General features: G+C 40.0%; 1 protein-coding gene across 1 annotated transcript in view; it reads right to left on the reverse strand.

The window, feature by feature from the left end:
- The window catches only part of DOCK7 (dedicator of cytokinesis 7), a 3076229-nt gene that overhangs the window by 651822 nt on the left and 2406012 nt on the right, over positions 1-18395 (reverse strand). The window contains exon 35 of the mRNA XM_044085545.1: positions 7267-7284. Within this exon, the coding sequence (XP_043941480.1) occupies positions 7267-7284 (18 nt within the window). The remainder of the gene's footprint in view (positions 1-7266; positions 7285-18395) is intronic.

Genomic DNA, 18395 nt, shown 5'->3' on the forward strand with positions numbered 1-18395 from the left:
AATCAACAACCGGCACCGGAGAGGTCTCCGAGACCGAAAGTCGTGTTAGCGCTGTGTCGTCGGCCTGGAGCGGAATATTTACCACTTCCGAAGGAGCCGGAGCGCTAGTAGAGGGTTTAGGAGAAACATCGGTAGTGGACGCGGGGCCAAGGATGTCGGTCCCGGTCCTTGCGTTTTTTAGCAGATTGGGTTGTCGGTTGTTCCGACGGCATGATATACGCAAAAGATTCACCGAAGAAGTCCTCGGCGAATTCTGCCCGGTGCCTGAGAGCGCGCTTATTAAAGTAGGCACAGGCCGAGACGTCGTGGTCTGGGCCCAGGCAGGGAAGGCAGAGAGAATGGAAGTCCTTATGAGGTATTTGTTTACCACAAGACAAACAATTATTAACTTTCTCAATTTGTTCTGACATCGGCTGAGGCAAGAATAAATGTTCCCCAACGGGGTACTTAGCTTTTAGATGACTTCGGTACTGAAAACACAGGAGCTGACCGACCGGCACTTGCGAACTGCTTCTGCTTCGGGCACCGCGCGGCAAGAAAGACTGGAGAAGATGGCGTCGGCCGATGCCTTTATACTCCAGCCGTTGTGACGTTGGAGAGGAGGTGACACCAGCCGACGCCGGACCCAGACTTTGGAATTCGGCCGACCGAGGGCTGCCTGAGGCAGGACAACCCATATGTTATGACTGCAGTTGCATTCTTGAAGGAAATTTAGTTTTACTCCCTTCACTAATAATGCTTTCTGTATTGCCCATGTAAGGACAAGCTGCCGTACTGTTATGCCCCTTTGGCTCACCACAGCAAGAAACTGAAAGGGTAATGGCTAGCAAAAAAACACCTCAATGAGCAATCACAGAAGTAAATGACTGCTTCTGCAGACCATATAGATTCATCAGTTATTACTGTGCAGTTGATACAGATAGATCATATGTAGCCTAACCAGTACAATTTACACATTACCCCTTTCTACTGCTGCAAAGGTTAAAACTGCACTGTCCAAGGCCAATAATACAGCTTCTATGGGACCTGACAATATCCCTGGTTGTGTTCTACATAAACTACAGCATGAACTGGCACCACACCTGTGTGCCCTATTCAATCACAGCCTCACCTCAGGCTTTGCCCCTACCAAATGGCGCACTGATACAGTCATCCCTCTCCACAAAGGAGAAGTGACTACAGACCCTGGGAACTATCGCCCCATCAGCCTGACGAGTCTGATATGCAAAGCTATGGAATGCATCATCATGGACCTAATAAACAAGGATATAGGGAATCTCCAAACTCTGGATCCCACACAGTTTGGTTTTGTGAAGGGTAGACCATGCCTGCTCAACTTGGTCAACTTCTCTGTGTCAGTCAACAGAGCTGTGGATGAAGGCAAGGTGGTTCATACAGCCTACCTTAATCTGGCCAAGGCATTTGATACCATTCCCCACTCAGGAATCATAAAAAACTCACTAAGCTTGGTATCAACCCCTATATCACTAAGTGGGTTGCAAACTGACTCACAGATAGAACCTACAGTGTCCAAGTAGCTGACTCCAAGTAAGACTGCCAACTAGTCACAAGTGGAGTTCCGCAGGGTTCGGTCCTGGGTCCTCTCTTGTTTGGTATCTACTTCTGAAGTCCAGGCCAACACGAAGGGACTCTGGCTGACAAAGTTTGCAGACGACTGCAAGTTGGGAGCTATTATTAACTCCCCAAGTGATGTTGACATCCTACAGACACCAGTCATTGGTCTCAGTGAGGCCTTTCTGTAGGATGTCAACATCACTTGGGGAGTTAATAATAGCTCCCAACTTGCAATCGTCTGTGAAGTTTGTTAGCCAGAGTCCCTTTGTGTTGGCTTGGACTTCAGAGAAGTAGATACCAAACAGGAGAGGTCTCAGGACCGAACCCTGTGGGATTCCACTCGTGAATGATCGACAGTCTGACTTGCAGTCAGCTACTTTCACACTGTGGGTTCTACCTGTGAGCCAGTTTGCAACCCACCTAGTGATATAAGGGTTGATGCCTAGCTTAGTGAGTTTTTCTAGGATTCCTGAGTGGGGAATGGTATGAAAGGCCTTGGCCAGATCAAGGTAGGCTGTATGAACCACCTTGCCTTCATCCACAGCTCTGGTGACTGACTCGAAGAAGTCGACCAGGTTGAGCAGGTATGATCTACCCTTCATAAAACCAAACTGTAGGATCCAGAGTTTGGAGATTCCCTATATCCTTGTTTATTAGGACCATGCAGATGCATTCCATAGCTTTGCATATCAAACTTGTCAGGCTAATGGGGTGATAGTTCCCAGGGTCTGTAGTAGTTGCTCCTTTGTGGAGAGGGATGACTGTAGCAGTGTGCCATTCGGTAGGGAAAAAGCCTGAGGTGGGGAGGTGATTGAACAGGGCACACAGGTGAGGTGCCAGTTCACTCTGTTATTCATGTAGGACACAGACAGCGACATTGCCAGGTCCCATAGAAGCTGTATTCTTGGCCTTGGACAGTGCTGTTTTAACCTGTGCAGCAGTAACACTGGGTGCCTGGCAATCTACTGGTATTGTGATTGGTCCTTTGGTGGGAAAGAGAGAGGGGTAAAGTTGGCACTGAATCTGTCGGTCATTATATTGGCAAAATCTGCTGGCTCGGTTACAGGAGGTGCCATTGTGCAGTAGCTCAGAGCAAATCTGGGTATTGCCATGGAGTTTCTTTACATAACTATAGAAGGGCTTGTGGTTGTCTTTACTATCTGAAGCAATTCTGTTTTCATAGCTTGCTTTAGAGGATTTGATGAGGGATCTCAACTTTTTGTTGAGGCTGATAAGGGCGTTTTTCCAGTCCTGGGACTTCACCTTATTCCACATCAGTTTCTTCCTTCTATTGTAGAGTTTGTTTATGGCAGGGAACCACCAGATCGGCTTCCTTTTTTTGGAGGAGAGCGTCTTGGTTCTATTGGGTATTGCGAGATCCATGCATTTGTGTACGTGTTCGTACAGTGCATTGGTGTATGATTTGTTGGTCATGCAACTATTCTCTAATTGCATGGGTGCTGTGAAGTAAGCCACCTCTGTTTTTAGGAGTCCAAAGTTAGCTTTGGAGAAGTTTTTCATGGTGGTTACTTTTGTGGGGGGTGGATTTCCAAGGTGATTAGCTTGTGGTTCGATCTAACCAGGGAGGAGTTGACTATTGGTGTAGAGCAATGGTCACCCCATGTTAGTAATGACCAGGTCAAGGATGTTGCTACCTCTTGTGGGGGTAAGAATGAGCTGGGCCAGGGAATTGGAATTAATGACTTTGATTAAACGTTGGGCAAGTGTATTGGTACATGAGTACTTTTCCCAGTTAATGGGGAGGTAGTTGGAAGTCACCCAGTATGAGAGTAAGTTGGACCCTAATATTCTCCAGGGATCTTAGTAACATGGAGTGTGAGTCTTGGGACATGGTTGGGGACCTATAGCAAGCTATGACCTGAATCGCTGTCTTACCCAATGTTAGCTGCACCTGAAGTATCTCTGATGCATTATGTTGGGCTACCAGTCTGGAGATGTGAGCATCTTTTATACATATGGAGACAGCACTGCCTTTGGAGCTTCTGTCCAAGTTCTGGGGCCGAAAGGTGTAGAATGAGTTATACCCTGGTAGTGCAAGGGTGCTTTCTGCTGTCTTGAACCAGGTCTCTGTTACAGCAGAAATGTCGATTTTCTCCATTTTAAGGAGTGCTTTTAGCGAGTGCATTTTGAGATTTAGACTTTTAGCGTTGAGCAGCATGACCCTCAGATTGCATTTGTTTGTAGCTGTTACAGTGGTGATTTGGTCTTTGGAACTCTGCCTAAAAAAGGCACTATAGGGGTGGCAAGAGCCTTGACCAGTATCCAGAAGCCCAAGGGTGACAGATGCAGGCCATCTCTGGCAAAGCATCGAGGTCTGTCAATCATGTCATCCCAGATGGACAGACACTGGATCTCCTTAGAATGACACCAGAAACTTAGCCAATTGTTGAAATCCATCATTTTCTGCTTATACTGTGGTATCATTCTGGGTGATGGTTGGAGGCTGCTCAAGGCTAGGGTCATACCCACTTGGGCTACATACTTTGAGAGCTCCTCCATGTCTCTTTTCATTTAGTCCAGGGAGGTACTTCTCTGGTCATTCACACCCACATGTACAATGACGGTCATACTTGTACCTGTTGTTGAGGGACCTGCGTGCTTGCATTATGTGGTGGATCCTAGCACCTGACAGACAGCTGACTGTCACTTTCTCCTTTTTCAATCTAGTGACTGGGAAATCAGTGTGCCTCACTACTGAGTCCCTATGACTAGTGTTTTGGGCATGCTGTTTTGCCTTAGGGGGTTTGGTTGGGTGGCACACTGTATAGGAGAGTTATATGTTTCATTAGTGTTGTGTTGTGGTGGTTGAGTGTGCTTCTGCCTTGGAGGTCTCTGCTGTTTGGGTAGACTTTTACTGAGAGCCTCTGTGAAGGTGGGTGTGGTTTGTGTTCTTATGTGAAGGCACTGCTAGTGTGTGTTAAAAACTGTGTGTGCTAAAACAGTGGTAATGGCAGCAAAACGGGGAAATCAGAAGAAGCTGAGAATTGAGATAAAAGGGAACACCGTGGAACAGGTTTGGGAGGGGTGGTTGAGAAGAAGGGAAGTCTGAATGAAGAAGTCAAAGCTAGAATCAGAGGGGCTGCAGTCAACTGGCATAGAGTATTAGAAGTAGTGTATGACATAAGAATGCCAAAGAAACGTAAGGTGTACAAAACAGTGCTGCAACCAGTACTACCATATGGTACAAAAGCCTGGGCAGTAAAGGCAGAAAAGATGAGGAAGCTAGAGGTGATGGAAATGAAGTGCCTGAGATGGGTGGTAGGATACACACTGTGGGACAGATGAAAAAATGAGAACATAAGAAAAGAAAAGAAGGCAAAGTAGCTCCAGTTGCAGAAAAGGTCAAAGAGAACCGATTACTGTGGTTTGGACACATGCAGAAAAGCATAAGACAATCTGATGAAGAACATTTGGGACAGACAGGAAGAAGGTAAGAGGAAATGAGGACGTCCAGCAAAGAGGTGGATGGATTTTGTGAGAAGATCTGAGACAGTCAGGCATGGTGTGTGGCACTGAATCAAGAGAGAGATGGCAACAATTAACATGACACCACAACCCCATGTAGAAAAATGGGAAAAAAAGGTGGTTGGTGATGGTGGTGGTTGTTCACACCCACATGATCTTATCCATGTTATACGTGTACCTAGGGTTAAGTGACTTGAGTGGCCTAGTAACCTGTCATATCCTTCTACATGAGAGGCAGTTCACTGTCGGCATTTCCTTGTTCAACCTAGTGGGTTGTGTGCTTGCATTTCTCACAGAAGGGTAATCTATTACTAGGTCATTTCCATAAGTGGTGGGTGGTCCTAGAAGTTTTAATTCCTCATATGCACCCTTCTTGGATGGTGTGTTAGATGGCCATTATACGCAGCTGGTGAACTTTCTTTGTGCTGTTGAGGCAGCTGTGTTACATGCTTTTGTGTTTTGCTTGCTGTAGGTACCCAACAGAAAAATACAGGTAATATAGCCTAGGTAAACAATAAATATGGAGTGCCTTGCCGCGGGATTTCTAAATTTGCCCTAACTAATGGACAAGTAGAAGTAAAATATGATTATAATTGTCTAACTATTCCGTTAGCATGAATGCTGTCTAAACACCTAGCAGAGGGATTACCAGCAGAAAGATTCTTCTGCTTTTTTAGGGCTCATCCTGCCAAAATACCCATCAGTGTTATAAACAGCAGATGGTAACCAAAAGATGCCTTACCATATAATGTATTCAGTACATCTTGTTTCCATTAGCAGTAAACCAAACAAATGTTTTACTGGCAAAAAGTGTATATATATGTGTGTGTGTGTGTGTGTGTGTGTGTGTATATGTATGTATGTATATATATATATATATATATATATATATATATATATATATATACACACACACATATATATATATATACACACATATATATATACACACACACACACACACACACACACACATACGTGTACATTTGTGTGTGTCTGTGACAATAAAAGAATGAATTACTTAGGCACAAACAAAAACATATAGTAGACTTAACACTTGTTCAAGTCAGCTTTCCAGTAGAGTAATGAAACCTGACTGTCAGCAACGGACTCTAAATAAAAGGAGCACAGAGGAAGCTGATAGCATTCCTACTGTGCAACTAACCCTCCCCCACAGGTAGTGAAACCTAAGCTCTAGAGTTGAAAAGCTGACTGAATGCAAACAACAGGATCACATGACTTAAGTACGCAGCCAAAACAATGAAACTGTTGAAAATCTTTGACACTCTCCCTTTAACATATCTTCTAGAAGCTAATAGTAGTTCTTGTGCATAACCTGCAAATACAAACTAATCTGAAGATGATCTTATGTAGCTACAATGTTTGCAAACTACTTAATGCTACATAGATTTTATAACTTACTTGTGTCTTTCAGATTTTCCCGGTTAAGAGTCGCCACAGCGGAACCCTGGTCCGCTAATGATTGGCAGTAGATTTTTACATGCTGGCTTGCCGGGCCTAATGCACAACCTTCAACGAAGGAACACCCATTCATGCATGTCGCCACAAAGAAGACGCTCTGAGAATCGAACGGACGTCTAACTGTGAGGCGACAACGCTACCGCAGCACCACCACCGCAGTACCAGTGCTGCTTTTACAGGTGCAATAACTGATTCCAGGGTTTTGACTTTTGCAAACTATGCAGACTTAACTGGTGGCTTAGTGCACTTAAATATATCCTTTATAGCCGCTTAAGATTCTGTACTGTTTTGCTCTTTATTTTATATTTTAAAGGGGATTTGAAACACACTTAGAAAAGTTTATGATAACAAGCAGTATGACCTCTGCAAAGCTGCTGTGACTGATTAGAGGAAAATCAGTCTAATAAGAAACCATATTAGCCCAATTACTAAATATATAAATAAAATAAAATAAATAGTAACTGAAATTGAAAAAATAAAAAATGATTCCAATAAACTAGCAAGTGTAATTTATCTAAAGAAGCAAAAAAAAGTTGCAACCCTGTCTTCAGTATTACTTTAACATGAAATAAGCAAAGCATATTAAGTATGAATCTCTCAAAGCAAAACTGATACAAAGTGCAAAGCAAGTGCAAAAGCAAATGGGAAACACAAAGAAATGCACAAAGAGTATTCAGGAATGCAGGCACACCCAATACCCAACAGCACACAATGGTACAGTACCTGGTTGGTTTGTGGCTCCTAAACAAACAGCACATGTGGGAAAAATGAAAGTGATGGGTTAAGACAGAAACTGAAAAAAAAAAGAATTGATGCTTAGAAGACACTTCAGTTTCTTTACAAATGAAATGGAAAAATATGACGAGCCTGTAACTGCAAAACATTATGATCATTTCATGTTGCTATGTACTAATGTGCTATGATTTTTTCCCTAGGTGTTTTTAATCACCATGCCTGATGACAATCAAGTCCTCCTCCAATGAAATTAAAGTCCATTTGTTCCACTGCAAGTACCAGCCACAGAGGTGAGTGCCATATGGAGGGACTGTCATTCAGGCCACCATGAGGGTACCTTGTTCCCCAGCTAATGTCTGTTTTACCTGTCCTCTGCCATGGTGGTGATGATGCTATTGTAACAGTGACCTACGGATCCGACTTCACCCCACCTCCCAAGACCAGGGCCATTTGGCTATTTGTGTTTCAGAACGGACCCTTACTGTCCTGTGCTAAGGAACTACACATCATCCACCACCTGTCAATCCATTTCTACCAGGATAGAGACCAAGGAAAGTAATTTTTTTCTCTGTGTAGTCCCTAACACTGCCACTGGTGGTTAACATGAGCACCCACGTGTGGGAGCCTCCTACGTCCTGCAAGGATGCATGTGCACTACCACACATACATCCCATGGGCTATCATCACTAGCTGGGATTAGCTCTTGTTTATCATGCATACCTTCACTTAAACAGGAATACTTATGGCAGCTAGGACCACTGACCCTGACGACCAGAATGAGTAAGCCATATGTCATTCATTTCCCTACCTCCTAACCCAGCTCTTCCAGCATCACAGCTACTAATCGAACTTCCACTCAATGATTTGCAACAAGTAAAACGACTGAGCACATAAAATATTTGAAAACTTACCACAGACTTTCACCACTTAAATGTACTACATGCACCATTCATAACTGAATGTTATATATCAAAAATATGCGACTTTATCACTGACTCCATATGCAGACTCTAAGCACAAGTTTTGGGAGAATGAGGATGGGTTAGTAACTTGGGTTACAAGAGGTGACTCTATTCTGCCAAAATGTGGGTTCTCAAAATTCAGCCTGCCATCAAGCAGTCACCAATGGGAGAAAAGAAATGTTTGTCTCAGTTAGCTACCATAGTACGGATGATAAAGTCCCCAGATGAAAATGCCTTTATGACTTAATCAATGTCATGAGCTACTACTTACACAGGAAGACTAAAACTGTTGATAAAAGATCAAACTCACTGTCTAGGCAGAGCTCTAGAAACCGTAATAATGACCACACCAAAGTAAACTTGTAAAGCATTCTCGCAAACATAATACCTAAAATGGTATGTCAATTAAGTTATTCCCTGAACAACAAGATAATATTAAAGTTGATAAATCAGTATTAACTACTACTGTTTATTTGTTAAACTGTTGCCATGTGTAATACTAAGATTTTTTATTAAGTTTTACTAATTAATAGCAACAGTGTAACATGTAAACAAAAGTAGTATGGATTCATCAACTTTAATATTACCTTACTGTTCAAGGAACAACTGAGGAGGCATAGACATTGTAAAATATAAACATATTTGGTATGAAGTATTGTTTTTGGGACTTACAGTGAGGATGAGAGGGAACAGTATGCTGCGAGTTACTTTTGATATAAAGTTTATGCTACAGCTGGCAGACTAGAAATTATTTTTTCTGCAAGAAGATCTGAAGTATGGAATGCACTGGGGAAATACAGTGCTTATGGAAAGAAAAGTACTATAAAGAAAAGGAAGCGTTATTAGGGACTGGAAGGTACAAACTTGGGAACTGTATTAGTGTAACTGTTTTACAGAAATATCTGTATAGTGTATTTATTTTAAAGTTTTCTCTTTTTGTAGTTGGTGGCAAAAAGAGGGTGACTTTTCTTTTCTATACAAATTTAATAAATATTATCACTCTTATCAAGTGCCATGGGATTTTTTACATCCACCTGAACTACAATAAACTCAAGAAGATGGGACCATAGTTTAAGATCTCTTTCAATGGATAATACCTAAAAGTAAAGCATTCCCCAAATGTTGAATGGAAGTGCTACTCCTGGAATATGGCTCTAAGATCCTGACATGGGGAGAGAATCCAAGGCCTTCAGATTTTCTCAGAATCAGAGAAGTCTGCTACCTGTTAAGCTAATGACACCTGTTATAATCCACCTCTAGCTTGGAGATAAGCCTTAGGAATGAAACAAGAAAGCGTTTTCTCTGGGGAATGTGAGCAGATGCCACTTAGTCAGTTTTATAGCTTTCAGTCAATATTCTGAAAAGCCACAAACCTGATTGTCACTCCTCCACTGTTAGGAGCTCTGACATTAATGGGGGATGACTCCTACAGTGTAAAGGCATCTGACTTGCATTTGAATTAAGAAATAGCCTTGCACATAAGATTTTTGACTTGTGTTTGCAAATATTGTATATGGCCTGCATTGCACCCATCTATGATCTTATTCAAAATGACATTTAACTGTCATCTATTTTGTTTTCTGTACCTTATATGCATACCATCTGAACCTGAAACTCATCTGTTGTGATCACTGCACTACCCTGGTAAACAAACATAAATAAAATAAGGACAGCTGAATGACTGTTCAAACTGAAACTGAATGTAAGGTTTAGGATGAAAGCTCCTTGATATCTCCCTTGGGAACTTGAGCTGGTCAAGCAAATACACTGGGTAAAAATGCTTGGTGGTAAATTCTACTGTAGGTTTAATCATTCACTGCCGTAAGCTTGACTTGGTTTGTTGGACTGCTTTCTGACTATGACAAGTGATGCGGTAGTCCTTGTGTGTATACTTTGTTTGAAGCCTTCTTCATCTTTGGAATACCCCAGTGGGACCACATAAAGGAAAAGATTTGTCTCTTTTCTTAGAAAGATTCCTGTAGTAATGTTTATTTTTTGTTCTATTTTTATTTTGGCTTGCACACATATACAAGCACAGCACTATATTTAGCAGAATTGCACCTAACCAAATAAAACATCAAGATGATATTTCAAAACAGATAAATGCAGCTGCAAGACTAACTTGCAAATGAACAGCTCTGCAGCAAGCAGTGTCTTTCTGATGGTACCACAGCAATTAATAATTTAGGTTTGTTGCTTTCCATTAGTTTAGTCAGCAATAAAGCTGTCTCAATACTGTTGTGAAACTGTTTCAAACTTTGGGATTCAATTGTTTGCTAGGCTTCTGGTAGCACTTGTGAAAGCAATGCAATAAAGTTTTTTTCTGCATGCAGCACTACTCCACGCTTTACATTTCAAATGTTTACTAGTTTCACTTTATATTTGGAATATTGTCGCACTCATGTATTGGCATCTTACTCAAGGCATTTCAAAAATATTCCACATGTAATTGGTTATCCATACATTAGTGAGTTGGGCTCCAAACTTTTTGTCTTTGATGGTATGTATGTCAGTTCTTCAATGTTGACAACATTCACTAAGGTTGCATGTGTTTGACCTTGATGTTGCGGGTTTCAGTTTTTTTTTTTGTGTTGATTGTAATCATTACTAATTTACACAGATGACCTCCTTGATTCACATCTGTCTAGGTACTGTGGTAGTGTTAGTAAATGGTTGTGCTACTATATTAAGAGAAATTAAATATAACTGTCTAATCACTTTTGAACTGGGTGAAATAAGGAAACACTAGAACTGGCTGAGTTTTAAAGTGCACTGTATTTGTCTAAATAATGTAGTAACAATAATGACCTCAGGAACAAAAAGGAATGTAACTACCTGGTCTCTACCTAACAAGGTTAAATAGGGAAACACTACAGCCAGCTCAGTGCTGGAGTGCATCTAGTGAGCTTTCCAGATATTGTGATACTTTATGCAAGTAGAAGGCTACAGCATTATTTAGATAAGACATGCAGCTAGGTATGGCTAGCTAGTAACTATGCTGAGTTAGCAAAACTACAGCAAATTTTTATTTAACAAAAAACTAGCCAGCAATAAATGGTTCCTGCATGAAGGTTTGCCAGCCTATTGATGTACTACTTCGTATACTTGCAGGTGAAATCAATTTCCTTTCATTTTTAGCATGCCTGCCCCAAACATGTACACAATCAAATAAATGCATATCACACCCAAGTCTTTTGAAAATCAATTAAGTAAAGGAGGAGTTGAATATATATATATATATATATATATATATATATATATATATATATATATATGTATGTATAGGTGTGTGTGTGTGTGTGTGTGTGTGTGTGTATATCTATCTATATATATATATATATATATATATATATATATATATATGTATATATATATATATATATATATATATATACATATATATAGGTTTACCTTCATTTTGTCGCAAATGGTATGTGCGATCGTGCTTCTGTGCAACCCTTTAGAGCGAATTATGGGACACTTCCGAGGACAAATGTTGAAAATGATTTAGCTGAAAACCATTTTCAACATTTGTCCCATATGTTTGAATGGCTAAATGCATTCGCATTGTAGCCATTCAAACATATGTGAGTCACCATTGTAAGTTTTTTGTGTTTGTCCTTTAGATGAAAGGACATCGCACAAACCACTCGCGACAAAATTATATATATATATATATATAGACACACACACACATATATATAAAGGACATACTTTCTGCCCATTGTTTTGTGAACAAAATGGAAATATATTACCTATGGATGGAAAAAAAAACTAAACTGCATTATTTATACAATCCTCTTGACTCCAAACATGAGGACCCTCATGTTGAATTGGACTGACCCAATAAATAGAATCTAAACCTTATAACATTGCTGACAATTCAGAGTATTCAAACTGTGTGGGTAGCAAATAGTGGGGCTGGGATGAAGTTCAAAGACTGCTCAACTCCTTTGACTTTAAAATCCAAATGAAGCAACATCTAACTGATAAATACCACCAAGTACTTCATTATATATTTTGATCTTCTCTCTGACCTGGAATTATTTCCAGCTCTGTTACCTTTTTTCCATCACTATCTCTAAATCATTTGCCTCCTTATCTAAACATTACCTATCTTTTTATAACTCATCTAAAGCCTTTCCTTTTTCTCCTGTATGCTCATACATTTTACGCTTTTTCTCTTCACATCTATTCAATTAATCTTGTTGTTTTGTATATGTACCTCTACAGTGTCTACAGCAGAGCCTCTATACACTACAGCAATAACTACAATTCATAAAACTGTTTTCCATACATGTACATATAATGTCATCTTTGTCACTGACATTTTGTACTGTTCTGCATATTTTACTGAAATGATGTAGAACTACTGTATATACTCGTTTTTTAACAGTAAGAAAAAAAAAATAGCCTATGTAAATCTTGTTTCTGCAAAACTATTCTAATCCTGTAAAACTTTTATATTTTGGAGCTTTTCTCCCTGGGCCTTCACTGAAGTGCTTTTTCCAGACAGGCTTTCCCAATAAACAAATAAAACATTTTTATTAAATCACAACTGCAACAGTGGTATAGGTATAAAGACATTTATAGAAAACAAAACAAAACCATAGTGATATTTCTTATTGTCTTCATGCATTATACATTTAACAATTACCATTTACTAAAACATTACATATACTGCAAAATTTCTACCATCCCTTAAACCTCACTCCTCTTACTGAGCATTATTCTGTTTGTATTACTCTCATAAATTCCATTTATTTCCATGTAATCTGTTATTTCCCTTTTCTAAAGATGCCACCTCTAGTTTCTTTATTTCCATTATAATATTCAATACTTCAGTTGCAGTTGATTTACATTTGCATCTTCCAGTAATCTTTTTACTGGTCAACAGCACTAAACTTAGCAAGGCCTTACTGCGTCTAGACAATCCAGATCGAGTGTCCCTTCTCAAATCAATTTCCTTAGTTATAACCATTTGCTCCCCCATTTTTGATAAAGTACTCTGCAGTAAGTATGATAAAATATAATGGTATGAAGGACGACACATGGGAGAGCGAATTAGAACAAAACAGCTTTAACAGTGGTTAGCGCTTCTGCACCGGTACAACAGTGCTTCTTCAGACCACACATTCACAGTGGGCTGCCTGTTTCTCTTTCTCACACTCTGTAGTAAGTGTTTAAAAGTTGCTAACTCTGCTGTACTCTCAGAACAATATGTTCCCAATTACCACTCTCTTTCCCGACACACATCCTTCCTGTATTTGTTATCTACCCAAGGAAAAACTGTCTGACGTCTCTGGGGGTATAAAATACCTAGGCAAACAAATTTGGTGAGTCTTCCAAGACAGCTGCACACTGATCACAAGAATAGATTTCAGCTCCCCTAGCTGTAAACAAACGTTTTAAAAAAGTGTCACTGGAAATTTTTTTTTTTTTGGTAAAATTCAGTTACTGGTTAGTAAGTACACTACCTGGATGCCAACAAAGAAAAAAATTGGAATACATGAAAGAAAATCATTACTTAACTGGATGCCAGCAAAGAAGAAATTTAGAATATCAGAAAGAAAATCAATCAGAAAAGGTGAACAGAAAATACTGTCTGGGAAGAATTCCATGTCTGTTCAGCAAAAAGCAGTCCAAGTTTCAGCTTTGGTTCAAGAGATGGCTTCCAGTAGTTTAGAGGAAACTCAGATGTACTCAGAGGTGATTAAAATAAATGAAAATTTGAAGGAATACATTAATTCAAAGAACAAAATGCTGGAAAAAATAGAAGAAGCTTTAACAAGCCATTCCGATGAACTGACAAAAACTGAATATGAGGTTTCTCAAGCAGAATGGCTTAAAAATGGTAGAGTTAGGGGACAGAGTGTACAGAGAAAACTTGAGATTTTCTGCTGTACCAGAGAAGCTGGAAAGAACAGACTATATTAATTCTATGAAAGCATAAATAAGCAACTAGACTGGTGTTCCAGAGCATTTGTTAATTGAAAAGGCACATCAAGTGCATGCACCAAACCCGGCCATGAGAAAGCAGCCAAGACCAATATTATTAAGGGTGCAATAATACCAGAAGAAGAACTGACCCTGACAAAACTGTGGCAAAAGGGCAACGTTTTAAAAATTGGAAAGAGCAGAGTCATTGTAGAGAGTGATTATTCAATGTACAACAGGCAGAAGAGAAGAAAATTTATTCCAGCAATCAGAGAATGTCAAGAGGCAGGTGTGAGATTCAAACTGCTGAATTTAACTGTCTTCAAAGTGTTCTTTCCTGGAAGATCAAAATAATTTTGGCATAGAACAGGCTAAGGAGGAAATAAAAAAAATGTTTATCTAATAAAAACTGAGTCAGCAAGCAGAAGGGAACTCTGCTTTTCTTTCTTCTGATGTTAATTTTCAGAGAGAGACAAAGTAAAATGCTTGAGACACAGAAAAGAGCACAACAGAGGACTAGAATAATTAACAGTACCTTGGACTTGAAAGAGTCTGGTGTTGATAGGTGGAGACTAACAGGAAGAAGACCAGCAACCCTGAAATTAGTGAATAAATAGAAGCATCTTACCACATTTGTAAAATATGGTTTTGCAAAAAAAAAAAAAAAAAAAAAAGGATTAAAAACATTGGTCTTTTGTTGACTTCTGGGTGGACTGTACATCATATACCCTGCTTTAAATGATTAATGGTTAGAAGGACACAATGTTTAGAAGGACATTTACATTTAAAGGGGGAAATAATTAAGTAAAACATTTTTTGTTCTTATTAGTATTTGTGTAATACATTTCTTGATATAAACTGCATGTTATATACAGTAAAATAGATTTGTGCAGTGTGTAGTCAGGGGTACTTTAAATGTGGGGGAATTTTTTTCAGTGACTGTTGTATGTGCTAAAGATAGTAAAGTAAACAAGTACTTTTTTAGTTGTAAGGAATACAAGTTGTACAGTATAATGAGGAGAAAAGGCTGGACAAAAGCAAGTTCAATGTTCAGTGTTCATATGTTGTGATCTTGGGGTGAGAGTGGAGTGTACCAGAGCACTAATTACGTTATCCACAGAATTAGAATATTTTCTCTTTTTATTTTACAAAGGTGAATGTCTAGATTGCTACTTTTGGCTTAAGCTATAAACAGATGTTTTGAAAGCATGTAGGCTTTACAATAAAACAAAATGATGAAAGCCATGAAAATGCTAAGCTTCTTACAAGTGCAAAGAGGTTGTTTGTTTTCAATTAGCAAATGTTCAGCAGAGTCAAGATGTCTGTAGTTAAGGGCAGTGAGCATTCTTTTCTGAGTGAAATTTGCAAAGACCTGTTGCTGAGTACATATGCAGTGAGACAAGCTGTCTGCAGGTGCAGGAAGTTAATCTAGAGAATTCTGACTATTATTTGGTGAGGGAAATGCAAAATTTAAAGGTGCACTAGCAAGCAGTCCAGTCAAAAAATTATGTTTGAAATTATGGGATTTGAACAATAGGTAACAACCTCCTAGCAGCCTTAATACATTAATGCAGTTAATATTACAGTGTACAGTTCAGTTTTTTTAAAGATAGCCAATAGAGTTTTACTTAGGGCTAGAAGTTAATGTTTTCTGAAAGCATATAAGTTGTTTTTCACATATAGGAAGGGAAAATAGATAAGAAAAGAACAGACATCAATTAGTGTAAGTGAAAACACAGGCTATAGCATGCTTTAACATGGGTAACCTTAACTTTAGGTGAGATAATGCCTGTAAGTGCAGTCGGCAATTTGGGACAACTGTTCCCTTCTAAAGGGTTAAACTTTATGTTCTGAAGATATACAGAATTTTGTACATTTGTTCCTAGTTAGCAGAGGATGGGAGTGTTTTTATGCAGTTTTTTGTTTGGTGTTTTTTCATAGGTTCATAGGTAGGTATTAGGCTATCGGCCCAAGGATCTATGTAAGCCTAGCCAAAAAGGTTCCCTGGCTTACGCCACCCAAGAAAGTTATTTTCCTGTGCCACTGTCGAGCAGAGACACAGAAGTGATCCACGGGGTGTATTTCCTATTTCCCATCCACTCATCAAGATTTTTCTTGAAGAGTGCTAATGAAGAACTTTGCTTGACATAGATGGGTAGCCTGTTCCAGAGTATGGTAAGTCTCTGGGACAGGAATCTATCCCTCCAGCATGTCCTGTTTATTGTGGTGACAAGGTTTAGGTCCCCAGAGCATGTAGCTCTGAGGAATTGGGATTTCTTTAGGTGTAGCATGTCCAACAGCTCTGGGTTTGACATAGCTTTATATGTTAGGCAGATATCACCTCGGAAAAGGCGATATGCTACGGGGTAAAGCTGGAGTTTTTTGAGGTGGTCAGTGTAGGGCATTTGTTTGATGCCAGTAATCCTCTTTGTGAGGTACTTCTGTGGCCTTTCCAGCTGCTGCAGATGTCTTGTGAGGTACATTCCAAAAGGGGCATTGTTCTATACAATGGGTCTAATGAGTGTCGAGTAGAGGGGAACAATGACCTCTTTTTTCCTGGATGAGAACCCTTTTATGATGAGGTGTCCACATAGAAGAACTTCCTAACTATCGTGGCGATGTGACTATCAAAGGAGAGAATACTGTCCACCTGGGTCCCAGGGTCTCATCATACATTCAGTGTTAAGTAGATTGCTGCTTATGTGGTAGCTCATGGGTACAGAGTTTTTACCAAAGGGGATGACACTGCAATTTTTGGCATTGAGCTTGAGGCCATGGCTCTGACACCAGGCATCTGTCTCAGCAAGGCCTTTCTGTAGGATGTCCACATCATTTCGGGACTTGACTATTACTCCTAGTTTGCAGTCATCTGCGAACTTCGTTAGCCAGAGGCCTTCTGTGTTAGTCTGTACTTCAGAGAAGTAGATACCAAACAGGACAGGTCTGAGGACGGAATTCTGTGGTACTCCACTTGTCACTGCTTTAAGGTCAGATTTGGAGTCTGCAACATTTACAGTGTGGGTTCTGTCAGTGAGCCAGCTGACAAATCATCTTGTGATGTAGGGATTTATACCTAGTTTAGTGAGTTTAGCTATAATTCCAGAATGGGGGATGGTGTCGAAAGCCTTTGCAAGGTGAAGATAGGCTGTGTGAACCCCCTTACCCCCATCTATGACTTTGGTGACTGCCTCAAAGAAGTCGATCAGGTTCAGGACGCATGACCCGCCTTTCACAAACCCGAACTGGGTGGGATCCAGAGTTTGGAGGTTACCAATGTCTTTGTTTATGAGTTCCATAATGATACGTTCCATGGCCCAGCAGAATAGGCTCGTCAGACTAATAGGTCGATAGTTCCTGGGATCAGTGGTGGCTCCCCCTTTGTGGAGTGGGATAACTGTTGCTGTGTGCCATTCAGTGGGCACAAAGCCTGATGCAAAGCTATTATTGAACATGGTGCTCAAGTGGGGAGCCAGTTTGTTCTGAAGTTCGTGTAAAATGCAGCCTAGGATGTTGTCCGGTCCCATGGATGCTGTGTTTTTGGCTTTAGCGAGTGCAGCTTTTACCTGCGTAGTTGTGAGCAAAGGGACTCTGCATTCTTCCTGTATAGATATGGGCCCTTTAGGGGGTGAGGGGGGGTAAAGTTAGCAGTGAACCTATCTGCCAGGATGCTGGCAATATCAGTTGGTTCTGTAATTTTTGTGCCATTGTGCTGTAACTCAGAGCAGATCTGGGTGTTGCCATCGAGATTCTTGACATAGCTATAGAATGCTTTGTGGTTGTCCTTAGAATTAGTGGTGATTTTGTTTTCATTAAAACAAAAAGTCGTGAAAAATATAGGTTTAAACGGAGATGAGAAGAGGCAACTGTATAAAAGATCAACCTACCAAAAGTTAGTATATGCATATAAAACAAAACCCGAAAATGCACATTAAAAAAACTAAGTATAATAGGTGGGAACACTAGCTTTTTTCATGATTACTATGTTGTCCATATTATACTGGAACGTGAATGACCCTACAGGCAGAGATAAAAAGGAACCAGTACTGAACTGCACTGAAAAATGCAGAAGTCACATTTCAAAAGAAATGAGCATGAGAGTTTGACAAAACAGATATTCAGCAGAATATCAGGGACAGAGAAAAAGGGGCCTAATTACACCAATTGCTAGAGGAATTCCAATAATGACAGATGAGGAAAATAAGGACAAAAAAGGTAGAT

This window comes from Protopterus annectens, chromosome 10.part0 (genome assembly GCF_019279795.1).
Source record: "Protopterus annectens isolate FY-2018-M chromosome 10.part0, PAN1.0, whole genome shotgun sequence".
In the NCBI taxonomy this organism is placed as follows: Eukaryota; Metazoa; Chordata; order Ceratodontiformes; family Protopteridae; genus Protopterus; species Protopterus annectens.